The sequence below is a fragment of the Stegastes partitus genome, unplaced genomic scaffold, assembly GCF_000690725.1.
Source record: "Stegastes partitus isolate 25-593 unplaced genomic scaffold, Stegastes_partitus-1.0.2 Scaffold655, whole genome shotgun sequence".
NCBI lineage: Eukaryota > Metazoa > Chordata > Actinopteri > Pomacentridae > Stegastes > Stegastes partitus.
Genome location: NW_007578386.1, coordinates 5,226 through 29,425, shown reverse-complemented (window position 1 = coordinate 29,425; position 24,200 = coordinate 5,226). Strand labels below are relative to the sequence as shown.

Sequence of the window (24,200 nt, the reverse complement as noted above, 5' to 3'; positions counted from 1 at the left end):
AAAAAAAAAGTGTTTATAAATTTTTTTTAAAGAAATAAACATATATTTAATCATTAAATGCTGCAAGAAAGATCTCTCTGTAGTCGTGAAGGGGAATCTAGAGACATCAGAACCCTGATAGTGGCATACTGTAGGATTTACAAAATGGGCAAAACATGTCCTCAGTGCCTAACGGAAGTACGTCATTATTTTATGCACTGACATGCCAAACTGAGCTGATTGTTGCCCCGCCCACAAACAAGGGGTTCCAAATGTCCACTTTACCTTTGACCCCCCAGAGTCCAAGATCGGTACTGAGCATGTGCACACAGGTGATGTGTCTTTTGGCCACAATCTTTGAATGATTGCAATTATTTTTTGTTGGGGACAATGCAGAAATATTTTAAACCTGGACTACTCTTTGGTGCACAGAGACGCATCCGAAAGATTAAGTTTGTTGTTTATTTTGATTTGTGGCAGGCCTTTGTTATGGAACAATGAGGACTTTGTGACTTATTCAGCTGAGAAGCAGGGTTGTGAAAATATGCAAAGAAGTCTTGATAACATTATTACTTCAGTATGTACAAATATATAACAAATTACAAAACTTCACTCCCACTCTTTCTTGTGATATTTCAACATGCAGTTATCAAATTGCACCGATATTAACATATCTAGATCCTCACTGTGCAAAGTTCATGAGTAATTCAAACCACATTAGCGGCTGTGGGGATGGACACAGATCTGCATGCGGGTTGTAACAACGATTAAATCTGATGTAAATTCAAAATAATTGTTCTCTTCCCGACACTCCATCACTCAGATGAGCAACTGGGATCGCCGGAAAGGTCAAGTCGTGCAGTTTCATTTGATATGCGCCGCGCCTTCCGGCAATAAATTCTTCAAAGCAATCCGACCGTGACGAAAGGATGTGAATTTGGGCGCAAAGTGCATCCGTCAGGCTATAAGGGTTAACGTCTCACCGGAACGAGACACGAGGCTGCAACGGCGAGGGATGCCTAATTCTACGGCTCGCTCAAATGGATTTGTCGTCGTGGTGATTGCAGTTGGGTAATCTTGTCCGGGGTCAAAAGATAAACATGTTGAAACTCGGGACCAGTACAATAGTTTGCACCTAATCAGGAAAAAAGTCGAGCCTCTCCTGCCCTTTGATTGCTAAATGATTGAAGGGGGACCAAAGTCATGAAGTCCTATTACCTGTGGCTGCCATTTCCACTGAATCTATGGGGCTTTTGGGTGCAAAAAAAACTCTGCCTTTCACATTGTTCCTGCCCTGCATCTTCTGACACTGGGGAACAAAATGACCTGTACGTTGGGCGGAAAGAAAAATCAAATTGAGACCTATTTTGGGAGTATATTGTGTGTTTTTTCTAAAAGGTGCTGCAAAGACAAATTTAAATTCTGTGTGTTCTCTGGAAAAGGGTTTAATTGGGCTCGCGAGTCTTTGAACAAGGACAACATGATTGATACGGAATCCAGGAGAGTTCACCTTCAAATTTTAATAGCGCAAACATCCATCTGTTCTGTCAGGACCTTGAACTGATCAGGCAGTTTTGGAGTTTCCTGAATTTTGAGCGTACGGATATGTGCTGGAAATGTCCCAGAAGTGTTTACCTCCAAGAAATTGGTGAGGATCAGGCCGTCACCGACGTCTTTGTCAAAGCTTCAGCGCAGTTCTTATGACAACCCAAATCGCTTCTCATTTCATCAGCGCGGGCTGTCAAATCCCACCATGAAGCAGGTACATGTGCCGAGATGCCGTGTACGTGTGAATGAGACGCTCGCAGAGAAGCGAAGAGGGAGACGGAAATGAAAGAAGCAAGAGATATCGGTAGGAGGAAGTGAGGAGGCTTGAGGTAGAGAAACACGCCCACCCACTTAACAGAGATCAGCATCAAGATCGTAACCCACATTCTGGGCCTTTGTGTGACAAACTGCAGAGACTCTCCGTAGTCAGACACAACTCCGAACAACTTGCCTTGTTATTGGCCTAATATTTGAGTTTCATGCCAATTACGCAGCCGGCCTCCCTCCTGTTGCGATGCGGGCCGCTAAAGGCAGATGTGGCGTATTGGGGTCCGAGTGAAGAGCGAACAAGTGGCCCTCGGGGTGAGCGAGGAGCAGACATTTCTGGGACACTTGATGTTGCGGAGATGGGTAATTGGACTGGATGTACACAACATAAAGTATAGGGCGCCTAGGGTACAGTGTGCTCTGTCTAGGAACACATCGGCTTTATCAGTTTCTCAAAGCGGTTAAGCTCTATATTTTTAGGCACGCTCGCAGCACGACTCTGGGGATGACGATGTCGGTCAGCGGAACACTTTGATCCACAGTGAAATATCTCAAGAAGTGCCGGATGGATTGCCGTGAAATCTGCAGCCACTCTGATGCCTCTCATAAAGTCTGCGTGTACTTCCTCCCCATTCAAACTGGTATCTTAGGTAAAACCGTCCTCCAACCCTTAAATGTCTCGTTAAATACAAAACACAAGCCTTAAATGGATGTTTTAAAGCCGCACGGTTCACGTTTAACCCGTCTTTCATTTCTTCGCTCACAGATATTCAGCTACCGGGGGCGACTGAGGCTTCGGGTTCCTGCCTCGGCGGTTTATGAAATGACTTTATTAAATAAAACTAACTTCAACAAGATATAGACTAAGTTGAAAGAGTTGTGTCCTCAGCAGCGTACGGGGGGTTTCTCCTCTTTGTTTTAATGACTAGATAGCTGCCTCCAGTTAATGAGTTAAACTCTGGTGAATTGTCTTCAAAACAGAGCATTCCTTTGGTGAGCACATCAAGGAAATATCTTTAAAAGCTTCTTTCCACCTCTGAAATACCTCTAGGATTAGCCATTTCCTCCCTTTAACTGACCTAGAAAACTGGTCCACACTTTTTTTGTTTCCCAGCACTGTTTACTGCACTGCAGCGCACTCAGAAGGCTCCACACTCGTTTAACTCGGTAGCCTGGAAACTCGTGATCCAGAAAACGCGATCGCACGACCCTGACCTACTGAGAAACCAAAACTTCAAGTGTCTTCAAAAGTATACAGCCGTGGAAAATAACTTGCCCTTCAGCAGGTCGCATTCTTTTACATTATCTATAGACCTGCTCGCCAGAAAGAACAACCCACTTCATTCTCTAAACTCAAAATAATAAAAAAAAAAAGCACCTTCCCACCCACCCACTCACCCTCAGAAGTGGCTGTCCGTTTTGGCAACAGGCACCAATTTCAGCAATTCAGACCACTCATTATTAAAGTCCAGAGTCAGGACCCAGTTATTTAGTGCAGCCTACGATCCGCATTTGCTCACTGTGCTGTATAATCGACGGCCTTGTCCTGTCGTTCCCGCCTCTGCTTAAAGGACCCCGGAGCTCCGAGGGCTGATCTGGGTCCAACTTTTTTTTTTATTCAGCTGAGCTCATACAATAGCCCTTCGTGAAGCTAGTATTTAACGGATGCAGTATGAGGAAGTTACTGGAGCGTAAAGACGAACGCAGAAAGTTTGGTTCTGACTATAGAACAGAAGACCTGTACCTACTCCTTTATCTTGTCTTTAGTGTTGGGCCAAACCTTGCAACGTATGCACCGTAAACTGATACAGGGTGCAAGATGTAAAGGCCGATCATCTGTTGAGATTAGACGCTGTGGAAAATCTTTGGGAAGCTGATACGTCATGTGCAGTAAGAAAATGCACTTCAGCCTGGGGATAGAACGAGCGACGCCCGAGTAACGAACACAAACTGTTGATGCCGCGTTGCCACATCTGGGAGCAGTCAGAACCTCGGCTGCCGCTTGACGTTCATTGATCGCGGGACGGAGGCGCGAGCGTGTACGGACAGCAGGTGTTTTGCCTTTGACAGCAGACAGAACACACCTGCTCTGACCTCGGTAACTGAGGCTCTGACAAAAAAACATCACCACATGCGGCTTCCGTGCGTCCCATGCCGTTCGCCGTTGATTCATGTTGCTGCCAAGTGGAGCATATGAGCAGAATAGAAGAGTGGATCTGGAATTGAGCTCTGAGAGACCCCAAAGGTGATATGTGCTGGAAAAGATAAAGCACTGTCTATTGTAATAAAGTAAAAGAGCCAGCACTGTCTCACAAAGCGAGCTCGACATCCGTAATGTGTCTGCACAATGGCAGGGACGGGCTTGTTTCTGGGAGAAAGGTGGTGTTTGCATCGCTCTGCCGTCCACGTGCAGCACTGTTCAGATAAAGTACATCAAACAGAGTTGTTGGTGGCTCGGAGGCAGCAACATCAACATATTGTCTCTTTTGTATTCATGTTAGCAAACATGTGCTTACTCACACATGCAGCCGTTTCATGAGCAGCTTTATAATCCCTTTGGAGTTGAATTTAAGTTCAACATTCAGTCTCTTTTAGCTCCGTCTTTGGTCTCTTCCCACTCCGGGGGGAAATAACTGCTTCTTCAGCTGCTACATGCTTCACTATGTTCACCAGCTCGTCGCTGACTTTGTCTGTCGTTTGCCGCGGAGCAGGTTGTGTACTGTGGGGCTTTAGAGCTTTTTCATTAAAAATAGATGCGTGTTGTGCCTGAAAATGATGCTATGAGAGCGGTGATTGTATATCAAAACAGAAAACCTGCTGTAAAGCTCTGCTAAGATCAGGAAAGCTGCAGATTCTATATTTCTATACTACTGTGAGTGTCTGTTTTCACACTGTCACAGTGTTTTCACACTTATTTGGTCGTAGTGATGCCAGAGGAGGCAATAGTTTGCTACCAAGTGGATGCCAAAATTATTTAAAAAAAGCTTGTTTTTTGGTATTGAACATACTAGACGATGAAAACAATGGTGGAGGCAAGTGAGGTTGGCCGTGACCTTTGGGGAAAACATCTAACAGGACTCTTGTATGAAGATGGTAAGCATTTGAGTTAGAAGATCAGGGAGCATTTATAGCAGCCTAAAGCCAGTATGCAAATCAAATCAGGTTTATTGTCATGTTGCTGTACATACACAGCAGTACAGGCAAGATGAGAGAGCGTTTCTTCAGGATCATTCAACCAGCAAGTTCTGCAGAATCCACGTCTGGGATAAGACACTAAACGTTCACTGTCTCCTGAAGGGGGCGCTGCATCCATGCACGCCGCCATTCGTTAAACATGGAGAACCTCTTCAGGTCCTGGTAGGTCTTCAGGGACACAAAGACACACATGATGCTGCCCAGAGCTGTCTGTCTGTCTGCATCCCCTCCAGCTGTATGTCCGTCTGGGATGCTGTCATGGAGCCATGTTTCTGTTAAAGCAGACACACAGCAGTCCCTCCACTCTCTGAGGGTTTCTCTCAGCAAACGTCCAGCTTGTTGTGTAGGGAGCGGACATTGGAGAGCAGGAGGACGGTCCTGCTGGTCTGGAGGGGTTAGCCTTTAGCCTAGCATGGATCCTGCTGGTCTGGAGGGGTTAGCCTTTAGCCTAGCATGGATCCCGGCTCTCTTCCTCCTCCTCTGTTTACGTTCGTACCGTTAGCGCTGCCTTCTCTCTCGGGTAACTGCCGGCATCGTCTCTAATGTCCAAATCACAACCGATCGCCACAATTCCAGCGCCGTTCACTTTCCTGACGCCCAGCAAAGTCTCCCGGCCGCAAGTTTCGTGGAATGAACGTCTGGGATAGACAAGACGCTCAAAACGTTCACTTTCGTTGTCTCCTGAAGGGGGCGCTGCGTCTACGCGCCGCCATCACCGTGGCAATGGTGTCACAGAACATTTTAAAAGAAAAAAAAGACATCTCAAATGTTTCTAGTCACCTAAAAGACAGGCATCATGATCTCAAGGTAAGAACGAGTGTCTGTACCGACCAAACATGTCCTCTTACGTCTGGTGAATGTGATTTATAGGCTGTAGGATCTCTGTAGTACCACAATCCATCATTTATAATAGTATATTGTGTCACTTTTTGCCTTTATAGAAAAATGAAAATTGCAGCTCCTGTGATTTGGATATTGCAAATCCAGAAATTGCAAAATGGGATTTCAATATCATTTATGTAGGTTAGGTGTTAGGTGTGCTGCAGGTTCTTTATGTACAAGTTTATATTGAAGTGTGTAATTACAAAATACACACATTTTTGGTATCAGATTTGAGAATTGTGGAATTTAAATGCTGCAAAGAGACGACCACATTTCTGCTGTTGTGCCATCCCGCTCTGTGCACACTGAAAATATGCATCACGCCACATTAATGTCTAAACATAAAACACTGTGCTTTAGGAAGTCTTTCCCTCAGCGCCCTATTTATAATGATTCACAGCTCCTAATGTACAGATGGTAGCTATTCAGTGAGTCAACAGAAAGTATGAGCACACATTAGACGCTGCACCATGACAACGTGAAAATATTTTCAATTCGCAGCGGGCCACATGTCAGCCGGAGCTGCACTGATGGAAAAATCTTTGGCGGCTCATGAATTACAGTGGAAGGTACATTTGATAAATTATTGACAGCTCCTGCTAACTTATGTGACATGGCTGCTGCATTAGTGTGCAAATGGCTGAGCGGCGAGTACACCGGTCGCAACACCGCGGTGAGTGTATGTGGGAGGAATCTGCTCTACTGTCGTGTTACTGGACATAAAGTATTTCTGCTTCATACTGTACTGCCACTGAAATCTGAAAACTTTAGCCTGCACCTTCCACTGTAACTGTCTTCACACACGAGTCGATGAGATCCTCAGGAGATCCTCATTGGCTCGTGTGAAGTTCGAGTCTGACAGTCTGAACACGAGCTGCTCCGGAGAAGCAAAGGGTAGAGGCGTCTCTTCACAGTTTGAAGAAGCCCTCCAGTGAGACCAAAAACACTCCAAGTTCTCCAAGTAATCTCGCTACGTCATGCCGGCTGTCAAGTCAGCTCAGTGCCGAGCCGGAGAAACCACCCAGACCTCAAGGCAGTCAATTAGAGCTGCATGATCAAATATGTCAAACGCTGCATAAGGTCCCAGGACAAAGGATGAAGCATCTCCGGCATCTGCTGTTGGAAGGAGGTCATCCAGGGTTCACGGTGGAGCGGGGCTGTTTAAAATGACGCCGCTTTGATTAGGAACAACTCTTGTAAAAAGGACTTTGGAGATTTGGTTGTTTTAATGTAGTGTCATGATATAAATGTCATCGTTTCCTGATGTTAAAGACACAACATTGTACTGCAGCTGCTTTGTTTTCTCTAAAGTTCAGGCTGCATAGTGGAGTGAACAACGATGGCTAGCCTGCATGTTCATCAGCTTCTTTTTTTTTTTTTAATCTGGTCATATCCATCCATCCATCCATTACATCCTCACTAGGGTCACGGGGGGTCTATCCCAGCTGACTCAGGGTGAAGGCAGGTTCACCTGGACAGGTAACCAGTCTATCACAGGGCTACTCTTAGAGACAGACAACCAAGCACACTCACATTCACACCTACGGACAATTTAGAATCACCAATTAACCTCAGCATGTTTCTGGACTGTTGGAGGAAGCCGGAGAACCCGGAGAGAACCCACGCTGCACGGGGAGAACATGGAGACTCCACGCAGGTGGACGCGAACCGGCGACCTTCTAGCTGTGAGGCGACGGTGTTAACCACCGCTCCACCTTGCAGCCCTCTGGTCACATCAATACCACTAACTGCTCAAGATATGACCACTTTTATTTTTACTGGGACGGCATCGTCACATTAGATTTTTCTCACTTCGTCCAGCTTAGAGTTTGGCACAAACGTCAGACTCAGTTTTGACTAGAAGTAGTAATGATAAAAAAATCCATTACCAGGAGCAGCACGGACAAAATCGATGCAACAAACTTTGTCAAAGCAACATCAAAAATTGTCTTCCTTTCAGTGCAACAGGAATATTGTTTTTTTTTAATAGCAGCAGTTTGTCAGACTGAAGCCACAGACTGTGTGAAACAGAAAAGCAAGCCAGAGTTAACTTTTGCTCGGTCGGTTATCGTATTATCTTTTATTTGTTTGTTTTCATAATCCACTCAACCTAATTATCTATCCCTATATGTAAAAGGATATTAAAGTCTTGAGGGGAAACATCACGACGGTATTAGACGGCGAAGATTTGCATAAAACATGTGCAAGACGCTCGCCCAATCCAAATGTTCCTCTAAGTACTTCTGTCAAGCAATTATACAACAATTACAAGTGAAGTGATTTGATGATTCACAGCTCTGATCAGAGCGAGGGGGAAGAAGAAGAAGAAGAAGAGGATGTTACTCACCATGTCTGTGTCTGACACCGGCCCGAAACTCGTCACATAGATGTTTGTCCTCACTTCTGTCACACTCTCTGAGGAGGGAAACGACAAGGACCACAACACATTACGGTGCAGTCTGTGTACAGAAACTCTGTCTTTGTGAAGCTGATCGTTTGTGTGCATGACGCTGAAGTCTGCCTGTTGGCTTTTTGACTAAGCTGCTTCACAGAAAACCCCCAGCAATCAACGGCGAGAGAAACACCTCAGACTGAGGCAAAACGGAAGATTTATGCACGCTCAGAGAAGAATTTGTGCCCTTGTGAACGGCTTAATACCTGGATTCTAACTGTCTTTGTGCATCATGTTGTCAAATCCGTGTCCTTGTTGTTGTGACTGCACAGACTGCATGTTTAGGACCATGTTGTCCGACCGGCAGTAATAGAGATTTCCTAAAACGTCGGCTGAAGCAGCAGCGGTTGTAACACACCCAAGGATTCGGCCCAGGAGGGTTTTTCTCAGCCCCAGTTCAGAGGCAAAATGTTGCTGTGAGCAACTTCACAGATGCTTTTGAAAGTCTTTCTTTCAGTAAAACTACCATTTGTTTGGCTCAAGCTAGTTTTGTCCACCACAGCATAAAATCTGCTTTGGGCCAGGCCCAAGTCTGTATCTTTGCAGAGAAGACATCCCTTTTGACCCAAAATAATTTTAGTTAGCCTGCCCCAAAAACATTTAACAGTCCCTAAGGGAGCACTGGCTCAGGAACAAAATGCTGCAGCTCAGCATTCACCACGCAGGCCTGTGTATATTTTTTTTATTCAAATAATGCGCACATGTTGTTGCCATTACACAATTCTATACACACATCATAATCACATTAGACATGATGGAGTCTATTGTGGTATGAATCTGGCATGACTCGTACAAGGCTTTCCTGCTCCGTCTATTCCCAGAGCCAGTGCATTTCTTTAATTATAATTACGTGTATCATTGCACATTACAGCACAAACTACATAATTGCTTTTGTTCCTTCATAAGGATTGATAGATGATTCTTGGTGCTGCGACGACAGTCAAATAAATCATTGTAGGGAAGGAAGGAGTGTTTTCAAACACGTCACATATGGTTTTAATACAGCATTAAGTAGGCCATGATATGAAAGTCGTGACGGATCAAAATTTGCCCTCTTCAGTGTGGGCTGAATCAGCTCCTCTGGGGCAAATGTGTAAAGCAGGCTCTTGGGCCACTGGCGAGACAAATAGCTGCTCCCAGTGGTGCAGCAACTAGAGAGCGATGAGGGTTTTCTCCAAAAGTGAATAGATCCTCGGCTCTAACTGTGTCCCAGATCTAAGCGACCACCCACAGGTGAAGTCTCTAATCTTTTGGCAAAGGGCCCCCCTGAGAGAGGAGATCCACTTCCACATTAATCATCGCCGCGACACAAATAGCTCTCACAAATACGCGATTATCACAACACCAGGTCAGCAGTTTGTGTGGCAGACATAGGCCGGGGAACAGAATGAGTTGCCCCGTTCCTGTTTACAACAATGCACCGGAGCATAGGGCAGAGCTAATAGATGCTGCTGAAAATAAAATGAAATGGCATTTTCCAGTTTCCAGCCAGTCTGCGCGTCTGAGATGGTCCCACATGACTGTTTCTGAGAAGGACTAGTGAAGCATGGAGGTGGCCAACAGGAGGAAGATTGGTAGTTTTGTTATTACGCAGGCAGAAGCTCTGGGCTGAGGATGTTGCTCAGACCGAGGATGGTTTCTGGTTTGTTTGCAGGCAGATGCTAATCTGAGGCATTAGTCGGGGGCCTTGGCGTCCTCTTAAGAGTGATCAGAAATGAATATTTATAGCAAACTTCTTGTAATTTTACAACACATTTTAACGACTTGCTTGAAATGAATTCATACTAATTTGCAGCTCAAAATAACAATGATGTGCTGCGATGCTAGGGCTATTAGCATAAAAAAACCCACTCGATGTTGCATAAATTAGACTTAAACTGGGATTTTTATAATGTTTTGGCTGTTGCTTGCATTATGAATATAACAGTCGAGCGTTCTCTGTCTTAAAAATGATCTGTAGAGAAGAAATGAGGGATATTAAAGGCGGCCTGATGAAAATAAACATTTAAAATGTGGATAATTCAAACTGATCTGCAATTTAAACCTTTAAAAAAACAATCTACCACACTGTTACAAATTTAAATATACAACGGCACTGTAAAGGGCAGCACACCCTATGTTGAGCCTCTGAAGCTGTGACGCTCTATTGACCTGTAAATAAAGTGTAATATTTCAACCAGTTAGCGTTTTAGCCAATTAACCAATTTGCACTGTGCTCGAGGGGGCAGGAAGAAGGAAAAAGTTGGAAACGCCTGCTCGGCTTCACAGCTCTGTGCAGAATCTAACAGCCAGTCCAGGAACAGGAAACCATCCTGACTGCAGGCTCTGACTGGTGCCGGCCTCATCATCCCGTTGCCCTTGGAGATGTGAGACTCTGCGCAGAGGCAGCACGTGACATTAATGACCTGGTTCCTCGTCCTGGTTGCTGCCACATAGTCCAGGTCATCCAGCCTGGTGGAGGGTCCGCCGCCCTCCGGCCACGCTTGTGGCTTCGGCAGCAGGCAGCGGAGCAGAAATGGACATTACAGCTGGCTGGCTGAGGAGTGGCAAAGCCTGTTTGAGCATTCGGGCTTGCTGTTATGCAGTTTGTTGTCCTTGGGGGACGAATATTTGGATGAAATGGCATCAATTAGTGGGATTTCCACTGACATATGTGGTTATTTGCCATTTGGGCATGATTGAACAAAGACTTCCACCCAGGGGAAGCACATTTCCATAATAATGCTGCACAATGTGACCTGACTTCATTGTGATCCGGGTGTCGGTCTGTCCTCTGTACAAGTTAGCATGCCTCCTACTGCCCACTAGCAGCAGATAATTACTTTTTAGATCCATTAGGCCATAAAATACAATATTTCAAGATTTAGCAACAGAGTGGTGTCTGATTAAAAATAACAGAAAATGTCAATATTATTCCTAGAGCAGCACAGTGTTGGGCTATAAAATATATTTATAGAGCACTGAAAATGTTTGGATTGCTGGATGTTGTCATTCTTTGTAGATAACACATTTTGGAACCACTCGGCCCGTTTTAGGTGTAGATCATATAAATAGAAATGTCTTCACTAATATCACCTGGGGCCCTGTTTTTTTGCATTTTTTTTTTGCATTTTGGCTGAATGGGACTAATAAAAAGAGGTACATGTGTGTGTACCCTGCAGAGCAGATCAGAAGGAGTGTGCTAAAGGCTTTAAAAAAGTGCATTTATAACCTTGGTAAGCCGTGTGTCAGCCGCCGCCGCCGCTGCAGCTGCTGACTGCGTTGATAAGCGGCCAAGTCATCGTAAAGTAACTGCACCTGTCTCTCATCTGCAGAATCAGACGTGGCAGGTGTGCAGTTTCTCACTAAATTTGCTTTTTACTTGAAAAACTAATTATAAATGCATTCAGTTATCTAAGGCAGTGGTTCTCAAACTGGGGGTTGGGGGCCCCATGGGGGTCCCGAGATGATTTCAGGGGGTCGCCAGATCATTGTGAAGAAAAAATAAAATGAAGCCTACATTTATTAAATAAATTTGGATTAGGGCTGTCCTTTTTTGAACTTGTTCATATTATGATTTGATTAGGTGATAATATTGTTATTCTTTTTTTGCTGTTTTTCAAGTTATTTTCTTTTGTTTTTATATATTTTTTCCATTTCATTTGTTCGAAATAAATTCATTCATTCATTGAAAAGACAATTAATGTAAAGAGATTAAACTGTGAAATTAACACATTCGTTTTTAATGCATGAACAACAAAGTTAGTACTCGTGCCGTATTAAAAATTCAAATTAGGGGGTCACAAACTTATGTTATCTTGGGGGTCGTGGCTCAGAAAGTTTGAGAACCTCTGATCTAAGGCGAGGTTTTGTACACTCACTTAAAATCATGTGTTTATGTTGTTTACAGCAGCAACAGAAGTGCACATAAATAAAAGATAAACAATGTTTTCTGACATAATATTGGATGAATAAGTATCTGTGACATGCTGTGATGCCTGATCACATTTCCATGTTCGTCTGCATCCCTGTGAGCAGTCTGATGCACATCCTCGCTGAATCCTTTTTCTTTATTTTCCGTGTAGGTGTGTGTGATTTATCTGCTTACCTCCCAGCCCAGGACGTAGCCTGTTGTCATATCCATCCAGCAGCCTGTCTAAGATTCGGGTGAAGATGGTGATATTGTCTTTGCTATCATCAGGCAGCGGCTCTCTGTGTCCAACGACTGCCCTGCAGGGAGAAAGGGAAGGTGGAGTCAGAAAACAGGAAAAGATATGAAATCATGTAACTGATTTGCTGTTGCGTAAGCGAAGCCCCGACACATTTCCGCTGTTTGTTGTGTATCAGATCTATATTCTCACAGTGAATGTCCAGGTTCGTGTTTTACCACTTGACCACACAGATCAATATATGAACGATTCATTCATTCCCAGCTGTCTATAAGTGAATTATTCGTCGCATGTTGATTTCAGGGGAAGTTGTGAGTATAATTCTGGTGTCTGTTCAGTAACTTTGATCAGTTTGTCATTACGACTAATTTCATCTGCATGCGTGATGTTTCTCCCACCGAGAGAATCTAACGTTGGCGATCAGCCTCGGGCCTCAATCAATATTTGAATAATATCGTCTGGTTTGTTTTGTCGCATCGTCTTTTCGGGCTGGAGCCTCTGTATTTACAAAAAAAAATGGTCCTTATGGTAATGAAGTTCAAAAAGAAAATGCTCGTTTTGTTAGAGACTCCATCGTATGCTACCAGTTCTTCATTTACATGCCCCGCAATCCCCCCGCCGAACAATATTGCGGCGAGATGAAAAGGCCACTGTACTGTAGGTGGAACGCTGATGAGTTAATGAGCACCGTCTTTAATTAAACTAAAATCCCCAGAGGAGCTGACCTATAATATCCAAATAATCCCCGTCAACCGCCGCCACTCTGCTCGGCTGGGACGGAGCTGGAAGCGAACATTCCCAGAATCAAAGTTGAATTTCCCACTCCATCCGCTCTCAGCTTAATGCGTCCTATAAAAACAACTCGACACGAGAGTCCACCTGAGCCACGAGCGTCTCCATTAAAACACTCAGCGGGTGAAGGTCACGGCTCCTAACGTATGCAATTCTAATCATTTTCAGCTCAGGCTGTTTGGGGAGCTCGAGCGCTCGCTCTCCACGGAAAACGCATCATAATTTTCAGGCATATGGGCAAATGACTGCAGCCCGGCTAAGTGGCTGTTACGAGGGCATATGTGGGCAATAAATGAATATCAATTAAGCATCAGGACTCCCTCATGTTCCGCCGATCGCGTCCTCGCTCTTGTAATGATTCCTGTAATGTACAATAAACCGCGAGATAAAGATTTATGTAGCGCCCAAAAAAGCAGGATTTTTTATGAAGCAGCAACTGTTGGGCCGACACGCTGCCTGAATATTACAGAAAACATTTGGTTGTTCGTGTAGATGCATACGTGCTTTCTCCTTTTTAAAATTAAGGCCCCGATCCTTTGCGTTCACTTTCCTACTGTTGTAGGCTCAGTGAGTTTACACCCAGCGCCGCTCAGTTCGGTAATTTTCCTCGTCGGCGGCGGCGGCAGAGTCCGCACGAATTTACACGTCGGAGGAATTTGCGGGAAATGAGGCGTGCGCGTTACCCAGCGTTCCAGTGTGTAGCGTCGTCCCGCTGATTGACTCATTGACTGCGTTAGCGGCCGTGTTAAATTACCGCTAAAGCAAACGGAACGTCCCGCTTCGTGTTGGGAGGCCAGGGCGGCGGCTCTTATTGTGAATCCCAGACTAAAAATGCATCACAGCAGCCTTTTCTTTATTATTTTTATTTTGACAGCAGATCACTTTTAACCATCGAAGGGAGTCGCGGCGCTTTAAAGGACTGTTAGAGGAAGAGCTGCAGGCGGCTGACTGCACACCTGTACTGTGTGCAGATTGCTCTCTCAATTATTTTTGATTGACTTTTTGAAACGTTTGTTTGTTTGGCAGCGCCGCCGACAGACGCGCCAGCTGCTCTTTCGCTGGATTTTTTTTTTGACAAAGCGGCTCAGAGAACGTTTGCTGCTGCTCTATTAAAAACTTCGCAAGGTGACCGAGGATGTTGCTAAATCAGCCGAGGCCTGAAAATCTTAAGGATCGACAACTCTTGAGAAGAAAGTAACCGCGATTAGCCAGATGATGTCAGATATTTGAGGCTCAGCAACTCCAAAGTGCACTCCGCCGAGACCGAGCCTTTTAACACTGAGCTCACGACTTGCACCTCATCGAGCGGGGCCACAGTTTGATATATTCTGCTTGTCAGACGGGTACCTAACTGTATAATTAAGCTCTGGCAAAAAAATATGTTAAAATATGACAGCGTGACAATGTACTCATACATATTTGAAAGAAATACACTGGATGTTTCTGGGTTTTCATTCACCCGCCTTATCAAAAATTGACAGGCGCGAGTGTTTGAAGCGGCACCGCAAAAAAAAAAACACAAAATACAAAAAGCTTTAGAAATGCTCGGGATGAGTTTAACTGCAATAGGTAATATCTCACTTAACATGAATCATATATCAAACAAAAGAGCCCTCTGTGGCCCCTCCAACAGCGCCGGCGGAAATTCAAAAATTAATGAGAAACCTTTAGTCCTCGAGAAACCGTTCTAGCTCCGCGTTCAAATATCCACTTCAGAAAAACAAAGCGCCTGTGTGGTGTGTAGCATCTGCATGTTTTGCTGAAGCGCACACACACACACACACACACACACATCCTCGCCTCTTCCGGCAGGATCCAGCTGTTTACCTTCACTCATGAGGACAACAAAAAATAAATAAAAAATGGGACATTCCCTCTGAATTTGATTCCATTTTTCCTAAAACACGCAGGTTTTATAATCACGCCAGCTGCTAAATTTACTTCCTCCGTCCCCTTCATTATTCACACTGTCTCAATACCAGCACATAAATACATAATAGGAAAAGAAGGGAGGACCGAGCAGGCGTTACACTCCTGAGCTAGCCACACATGAAGACAAAAACTAGTCAAAGAGAGCAAATCTGGTGGACATTTTTGCTTGCAGGAGAAGTAAATACAAACGTACTGTAGGTTGGCAGATGTCAGAAGTTTCACGAGTGTAATTTCAAGCTAAATTTGACAAATCCTGCCTTTTATTAAACATTCATATTGGTCATGGGCTTAGCATATAAATAATGTTCATTATTAATAACCGCCAGGCAGTCGGACTTCATTATTCCGCGTAGCCGCTCTGAAGTTTGACGGTTTAAAGTGAATAGTGAGTATTTGATCAGGAGATGAGTGATATTTACCAACGCTGTGTGAGGCAACACTGGAGGAGTGTTGGTAAAAGGGTTTACATCAGATGGAAACGGGTAGAAATTACAGTTTTTGATTTGTGGGATTGGACGAGAGACATTTGGGGGTTGAAGGTGAGCGCAGTCCTGGTTTAGTGAAAGGTGACGTTTTGTCTGCTGGTACACGGAGTTCGCTTCTCGTCAGCCGGAGGTTTTATTAGAATAACTGAAATCCGCTGTGTGGGAGGGAGTGTGGGACCTTTAGGTTGACAATAGGCTTTTTTTTTTTTGCGGTACATACTGTGCTTGTCACACAAGAAAAGCAAAAGGTGCCGCAAATAACGCTAACAATGGCCTCTGCTATGTTGTGCTCCAGATAACACCGATAACTGTCACGGTAGCGGGAGGCGCTGAAATTACGGCATTCAGTTGTTGCTTCTTTTCTCAAACAGCCCACATGTATAAACAGGAATCATGCTGCGCTTTTTGCTGGAAAAGAAAACGTTTGGTCTGTTTTTCACATTTGTCTGATTGCTAAAAAGGTAGGCAGTGCTTTACTCTGCTCTGCTGCTGTTTATGTAATTAGTTGAATTAAGAATGAGTCTAGAAAGTAAGTTTATTATTTAAGGTGTGTCAGCGTTAATTAAACCTTTCTTTGTTACCAGAGTTATTCCTGCTATTGTAGGACTTAAATGTTGTAAAGCACTTTGCGTTGTTGTTGCACATGAAAAGCGCTATACAAATAAAATTTGATTGATTGATTGATTGACTTAGATTCAGTTCCTAAACTGTGTTGATAGTCCGTCACCACTCTGGAAAGAAAGGATGCTGTTATGGACAGTGCCTCAAAAAAGTATTTATCCTCCTTGGAAGGTTCCCATTTTTTGACATTGGTCAATTAAATTTTCTTTTTTGGACAAAAACTTTACAAAAAAATGACTCATCAGAATCAGAAACAGATTTATTGCCAGGTATAGTTTGCACAATACGAGGAATTTGTTCTGGTGAGTTGGTTAAATACACAGTGAAATGTGAACTCTATTTAAATGTGAAATATCATCAATGACCATGCTGTGCAATATTTTTCTAAATTCATACTGTACATATAACTTATACTGTATATATAACTTATCTTATTTTATATTTAAATCTCTTCTATTTAGTTTTTTGCTCTTTATTTTGTTCTTTATTCTATGTTGCACTGAAGGAGCTGCTCTTAATCTCATTGTACATGTGTATAGTGACAATCAAGGCATTCTATTCTATTCTATTCTATTCTATTCTATTCTACAGTGAGGAACAATGTACAAGATAAAAATAGTGAGTAAGAATTAACTTAAGCTAAAACACATTTTTACACAACATGTCCACTGTGAGGCATGGCGGTGGCAGCATCATGATGCAGAGAAATCCTGTCTGCAAGAGAACTGCAGCTTGGGAAAACATTTTCTTTATAGCAAGACAGTGAGCTGAAGCATACAGCCAGTTTGGGGTGAAAGTGCAGTGTCCAGATGTGGAAGTCTGATTAAAACATATCTACTTTTATTTTTAAGTTATTGACATTATTTTGTAGAAATCTGTTTTTTTCCCACTTTGAGTCTTTTCCATTATCCATCCATTATCTATACACCGCTTCATCCTCACTAGGGCATGAGTCTTCTCAAATAAGCCAATTTAAATTTACCTTAATTCAATGTTTAAAAGCAATTAAAGGAGAAAATTCCAAAGGTGGTGAACAGTCTAAATTGGCTCCGTATCAGAGGGCTAGACAGCTGCATGTTCAGACGTTGTTTTTGAACGGATCGTTTCTAATTTGTGGTGTTTTCAGCCCATTTGCAGTGAATCTTTCAGCCCTAAAAAGTGTTTGGTTAGCCTGGTTTAACCTGCACAAGAGTGTGAAGGCTCCTGTTTTGTGCTTTTGCTGCCACAGAGGAAATAAAGTCATGAAGAGCAGGGAGAAAATCGGCTGTCACAGATGATGAGCTCAAAAAGGCAGTCTGAAAATGCTAATGCACCCCCACCCCCCTCCCTCCGCATGCAGCGCCTAAGCCCTCCAGGAACCAAGGGAAAACCCTGACTACTCAACAGAACCTCACCTTCTGCCAATGTGACTGATGACGGGCTATTTGGCACAGGATTGCGGGTCGCCACAGGCAGGATAGCAACAGACTTTTCCACACCTTTTTGTTTATTTGCAGCAAGTACACGGCGTTGGCTAAAGTCTGATATTTTATAGCACTGAAGCCGACAGCTCATCCATCAGCGGGTGTGCAGGGAAATTTCAAGTTAATAAAATTGTTTTTAATTTAGTTCATTTGTTAAAGTTCTAATGTCATTGGCTTTTCATATTAGAACCCTGTAGTTTCCCAGAATATTTGAAGCCATTATTATTGCATAGAAATGATTTAATTTCTGATTTAAATGTAAATGCTTTCTGTTATGGCTTTCACTTATGTAGCAGCTTAAGGCACATTCAGTCCTGGTTTTATGATGGCGTCATTGGACGGGATGAGCGAAGGCGAGGTATGTCCTGGAGCATACGGTCAGTTAAACTGTGTGTGCAGACGCTTTGAGAAGCTGATTCCTTCTTAAGGAGGCTCACTGAAGTTTCTTAATTAGCCTTGTTCTGTAAAAATCATCTCTTTAATTAATTATGGCTTCATTTCTGAGAGGCAGCAGATTTGCAATGATCTAAAATAAAGTCAACTTTTTTCTCTTTTTAAAGAAGAAGGCAAAATATTTAGAAGACTCGCTGTCGGCTCTGGTGCTTACCTCCATGCTTGCAGACCGCTGGTGTATTCATTCACGGCTGTCGCCGGCCATGAAGTGCTCTTGAGGTGGTGTCCTATACGGGTGACTGGCAATTTGAGAAGGAGAATGGAGGCTGCGGACTTGGTAGGCTGGTGGGAACAAATGCGTGTGGGCCCAGCAGGTTGAGTTAGTGGAACGGGCATGTACTGAGCGAGTGGACTGGCGCCGGTCCAAGGTTAGCGCACTGAACCAGTCTGACAGGTGAAGGATTACAGGCTTGGCCAGGGAAGAGATGTAGTGGTGGTCTCTCAGGGCACATGGGTGCCTGCTGCCAGCCAGGAGGCGTGGAGCGAGCCGGGAGGCTGGAGGGGAGCGAGCGGTAATGAAAGCTGTTTGGGTGGCAGCAGGAGATGAAGGTGCCTCATGAGCTGACAGTGATGGCAAATAGACCTGAGTGAGGAGGAGTAATTGTGCGAGCTAAAGTCCAAGTCTGCTGTTGGGTGCAAATGTGCGTTTCGTCCGGTGACTGATCCGTCTTGTTTCGTCAGGCCAGTTATTTCATTCTGCAGCCCCGAGATGTTGAATTTTTGAAGCCGTTTGATTAAATCCTCTCCGTACACGACAGGACCTACATTTCATTATCAGCTAAGGAGCTCTGAGGCGGCATCCGGAGAGGCCGAGAAGAAAAGGTGACCAATTAAGATCTCAGTGAAAAAAATTGCCATTAAAGCTGGCGATTGTGCTGCTGCTGCTCCTCCGTCACGCACAGTGTAGCTACGACCAACTTAAAGGTCCCATGAAATGGTATTACCTCCTTAATGTGATGTATTTCCATTTAAAGCAGGACGTCTGGCAAACACATTAGACAAGGAGGGCTGGATCTCAGGTGGAAGTTAATGGGCTCGGGTAGTTTTATTAGAACGGTCAGAAAGGTGAGGCCGTTGGAAAGTTTGTGAAGATTTTTATAGGTTGGACTTTTTATTGACACCCAGTAGAGCGGCATGAGGTCGGCGCTGAAGATGTTCTGAGGAGTAGGACTGGTCACGTTTGAACCTAAACAACTTATGGTCATATTCAAACCTGTTTGGGGGAAAATCGCCGTCCTGTTCTTCATGTAAATGAGGCCAATCTGGCAATATGGCTCCCAAACATTACATTCCTATAGACCTACTGTTCTCCTTTTTGGGGGCGAGAAACACATTTCCTTCCTGGATGATACGACTCTGCTCCATATTGAAAATCCATAAAGTCTGAATCAAGATGTAAGATGGAGCAAGTCAGCAACAGGACTGACTTGTTTACTTTTGGTTCTCACTCCTTGTTGGTTCGACTTTGGCACCAAAATTACCTGGTTGTTTATTGGCCTTTTTGACTTTATTGTACAGGACAGTGAAGACAGAGACAGGGAAGTGGGGAAGAAGAACTTGCAGCCATGAGGGCCATGAGCGGGACTCGAACCCATGACCGCTGCATCGGGGACTTTAGCCCCTATACATGGGACGCCAACTCAACCAGTTGAGCTATAGCGGCGGCCCTACCTGGTTAGTTTTAGGAAAATATCACGATTTTGGTTAAAATACAGCCCTTCAATTAAACATTTTAAGCTTCTCGTCCATTTTCTGGGTTACCAGGTTGACGAATATCACCTCATCTAATATGTGATTTGTTGACTGAAATGTTTCAGTGGTTGACACCTCCTTCGAGCCAATAGAATATAGCCATAGCCACCAAAATGAGACTGACAGCACTTGTAGCCAATCAGAATCAGCCATCTTGAAGACGAGCCGCTTGCTGTTCACTCCTTTGCTCCCTTCGGCTAACGAAGCCTCCAAAAGACGCCCGGAGTGATTTCAGTGTAACACAGGAAGTAGTACTAACTGGTTCCGAGGTGGATTTACCAATAAAATAAACTTTTCATGGCAAAACAGCTAAGGTACGAGACATTTTACAGCTACAGTGTGATGAAGCGTTTTGGGTTTCTGCTGTTCTTTGGGTTATTTCTCACTGATGCTTTGGTTTTAGAGAGTTTTCATGGATATGTTGGGAATCTGTGGACTGTCTGCTTTCGTTTGAGGGCTTGTTTTGCATAAAGCGCTGGAGCCAGAAATGTGGCGAGTGGGTTGACTGGGTGGTGCTATATCGGTGTCCATGTTTGATAATTAATTTAGTTGGTGTTTGAGTTGTGTTTGGGGCTTGTAGAAATGGCTGATATATTTGTGTTGACTCTCTCATGGTTGCCGCTAATCCAGATAAACTCTCACAATGCTTTGGTTGCCAACGTAGAACCGTCACTTCTTTGGGTCACTTGAGGCTCCATTTGGTGGCGTATCCAGACACAACAGCTGATCTACAATACATTTTCTAGCATGTAAGTCCTTCCTCCGTATCGGTTAAATCATTAACTGCAACAAACGATTAATGACTAATCATTAACATCCCTGGCCAGGTCACTACAAGGGCATTTTGAACCTTTCATTGTTGTTGTTAGTGCCAGGTAAGCCGTTGAATACTGATAAAACAATACGAGAAAGGGAAGGAACAAACAGTCCCTCTGATTAACTCCCATCCCAACAAACTTTTAATCTCCTAAACATTAGGCTGCTGCTGCTGCTGCTGCTGCTCATGCATCATGAATCCAAAGCGGCCACCTCAGGAAACGCCTCGGCATCCTCGCCCGAGCTACCTCGTCTCCGTCTGAAGTGTGCGTCGTCCCATCTGAGGTGACGCGAGAGCCGCGCGATGACTGATAGGAATCCTGATACCCATCCACCACTAAAGTGCACTTAGTCTGGCTGCTGAGAGCCAGGAGTGACCGAAATCCAATGGAGGGGATTAGCGAGGCTGCTCGGAGCTTTGTGGAAAAGATATATTGGAAGTTGATGATTTTTCTTGGCTGCGGTTACAGGGGCGACGGTTTATTTATTTATTTATTTTTTTTATACGTGGAAATGTATGGCAACAAACGCTCCCATATTCCTCTCATCTGAATCCCACAAAAAGCGGGGAGAAGGCACGGGGGGGAGGGAAAGTCTAATTAGCACATTGTTGATTAATAAATAGTAAATTTGAAGCTTGAATTTATGCATGAGGTAACCTTTATAGCGCGGCTAATCTTCCTCACCAGATCCTCCCACTCACATTCTGTGCGAGCCTCCCAACAATATATTGATAATGTTATGCAGCGGCGCATTATGCAGCATATTGTCTCCCACCAACGGAGGCCTTGTATCGTTCACGGCCTTTACAATGTGACTGATTTTTCTTTGTTTGCTTCTTTATTCTGTCTTCCACTTGCCTGTTTTGAGCAGATAATGTGCACCGGAGAGAAGCTGAAGTGGGGACTGTGGGGGTGATGGGGGGGTGGGGTAATAGCTGTTCACATACAGTAGCTCCGGCTGACTCCTGGGGGCAACTGCCTCATTTACAGTCCTCCAGGAAAAAATGTTCTCATGTTTGGTCTTTCATCCACTTCGGTTTGAGTATCTGAGAGGAGCAGCTCTGAATATTTACTTGAGAACTGGTTGAAAGCGGAGCTGTGATGGCACTGAGTGACTTTAACATGTCGGAACTGCATCATCATACCTAGAAGATGAGTGTAATAATGTTTGTGATGCAGGTTTCCTCTATACAAACTCTGTTTTGATGGATTTGCAGGAATAAATCCTTCATGTCATGACTAAATTAGGGGTTGACTGGGATGTTTTTCAAAGCTGATGCTAATTATTTGTAACCAGGAGACTGATAATCTATTTAGATGCTGATATTTATTTGCTGTAGAAATTAAAATGTTGGATTCAAAATTTAGAATAACCCAAAAATGTGCCAGTTTGACCTACCTGGGACGCTTACTTAAGGTAGGCACAAGGGGGAAATGCCTTAAATGTTTAATTAAAAGTCAGCTTTCAACATTTATCCTGCAGCGTTAACAGGTTATTACACTTGGGACCAGTCCTGTGGCTGAGACAATGTCAGAGGTCATAAAGTGGTGACAACAGCTGCACCAGAGCTAAAGTCGCACATTTTAAAATTATTTTATTTTATTGGGAATCAGTTTTAAAAATTAACAGCAATCAGAAAAATGCTGAATGTCGGATCTGAAACTCTGCCAGGCTGATAATCTGTTGATTCCTTGAACAAAGATCTGCAAAATAAATAAATCTGTGTTTAGCGCTAATTAGCATGTTAGCATGTGGTCAACCTCAACCAAGAGGACAAACAGGATAAGCTTTAGTCGGCTGATTATCGGCCTGGCTGATTATCAAATATAATATTTACAATTTGTCCAATTATCTGCATTGTTTATTTTCTTCTTCTTCTTCTTCTTCTTCTTCTTTTTTTTTTTTTTACACTTTTATGTCTGCACTCACCACTTTATGATCTCGAGCACCACAGCACTATCTGATTGGTTACATGTCCCAGACGACAACCAATCAACACTAAAGGATAAATGGCAACACATTTCCTTTCAATTAGATTAGAATAGACTAGAATGTCCTTTATTAGTCCCACAAGGGGAAATTTTCACCGTCACAGCAGCAAAGTGATACAACTAGAAAACACAACTATAAATGAAAGAGTCTAGATATATACACTATAATATGATATAAATAAGAAAAACAGAAGAACACAAGGACACTGAGAGCACAAATTTAAGAATATTCACATGAATGAATTGCGTTAAACTTTAAACAAATTAAACATATGTCAAATAAATAAACTTTAGCATTGGAGTTTTTTTTATTCTAAATGTTCAGACCAAGTAATTTTGAATGTTTTTAAAAATCAGTCATTGATCCCCTTCATTACTAATAATTTAATTGTATCAGCCCTGAACAAAACACATCAGTCGACCTCTAATAAACTTTATACTGGCTTAGCACCAACGTTTAGCTTTATTGTAAGCATGTTAGTATCCTGACGTTTGCATTTTTAACCTCACACACTAGAACAGCTGCAGTCTCTCTGAGCCTTTTACACGATGTAGACCTGTGGAGCTACACCCACAGCCTCCACTCACCTGTCCATCCTTCCAATCGTCCATTTATCGTTCCTTAGTAACTTCCTCCAGTGTTTTTCTTTCTGTGGGATCCCCTGGTACTCCCTGCTAGCTGGGCTGGAGTCCGTCCAGCATGTTCTGGGTTGGCCTCTGGGCTTTTTCCCCAGTTTGCCATACCTGGCACTCTTTCTAAGGTAGACACCTGGGGGACACTTTTAGCAAATGCCTAAACTACCTCCACTAGACACACTTTGCAGTGTTTGCAGTTGATGCCAAGTTAGGTTATGTGTCCGCCGGGAACGTTTCCTTCGAGCTGTACACCACAGTATTGACTGGAGAGAACAAACTGTTACAGATTTCAGACGGTGCCAAGAGATTTGCGTCGGGTTTCTCGCTCAGAGCGGCGGACTGCTGAAACTATTTCAACTTGGGAAAAGGTTTTCAATAGTTGTTCAGCAATAATGACAGCTCCGGCCAGCAGTTCATCCCCGGCATCTGTTTAACACTTCCAGATAAAATGAGAGGTGGAGGCCAATTTGGAGCCGCCTTGGCCCATTGATCGCCATTAAAGTTAAAAGTTGGAGACTGTGGCACAATCTGTTCACACACTGGAACGAGACGAGTAAAATAATCAATTGGAAAATGTTAATTTCCAGCTGGTCCGACCGACCGATAGCCCAACGCTGCGGTTCTGGCCGCCGTGCTTGATGGCGTCGAAGGAGAAATATGTGTGACTGCTGGTGGAAGTTGGCTCAATAATTGCTTGTCACACTTTGCAGCCTCAGCTCTGCATAGACGTTTTGCTTCGGCGAAGTCGGAGAAACGTGTGACATTTCTGTCGGCCGCGGAGAAAT

The 24,200-nt window shown here is 43.8% G+C and overlaps 1 protein-coding gene across 1 annotated transcript in view; it reads right to left on the bottom strand.

Annotated features, from left to right (window-relative positions):
• The window catches only part of gabra3 (gamma-aminobutyric acid type A receptor subunit alpha3), a 55,444-nt gene extending 32,069 nt beyond the window's left edge, over nt 1-23,375 (bottom strand). The window contains exons 1-3 of the mRNA XM_008290111.1: nt 23,368-23,375; nt 12,411-12,532; nt 8,219-8,286 (exon numbers count right to left, since the gene is read on the bottom strand). Coding sequence (XP_008288333.1) covers nt 8,219-8,286; nt 12,411-12,532; nt 23,368-23,375 — 198 coding nt within the window. The remainder of the gene's footprint in view (nt 1-8,218; nt 8,287-12,410; nt 12,533-23,367) is intronic.
• Between the last annotated feature and the right edge of the window lie 825 nt (nt 23,376-24,200).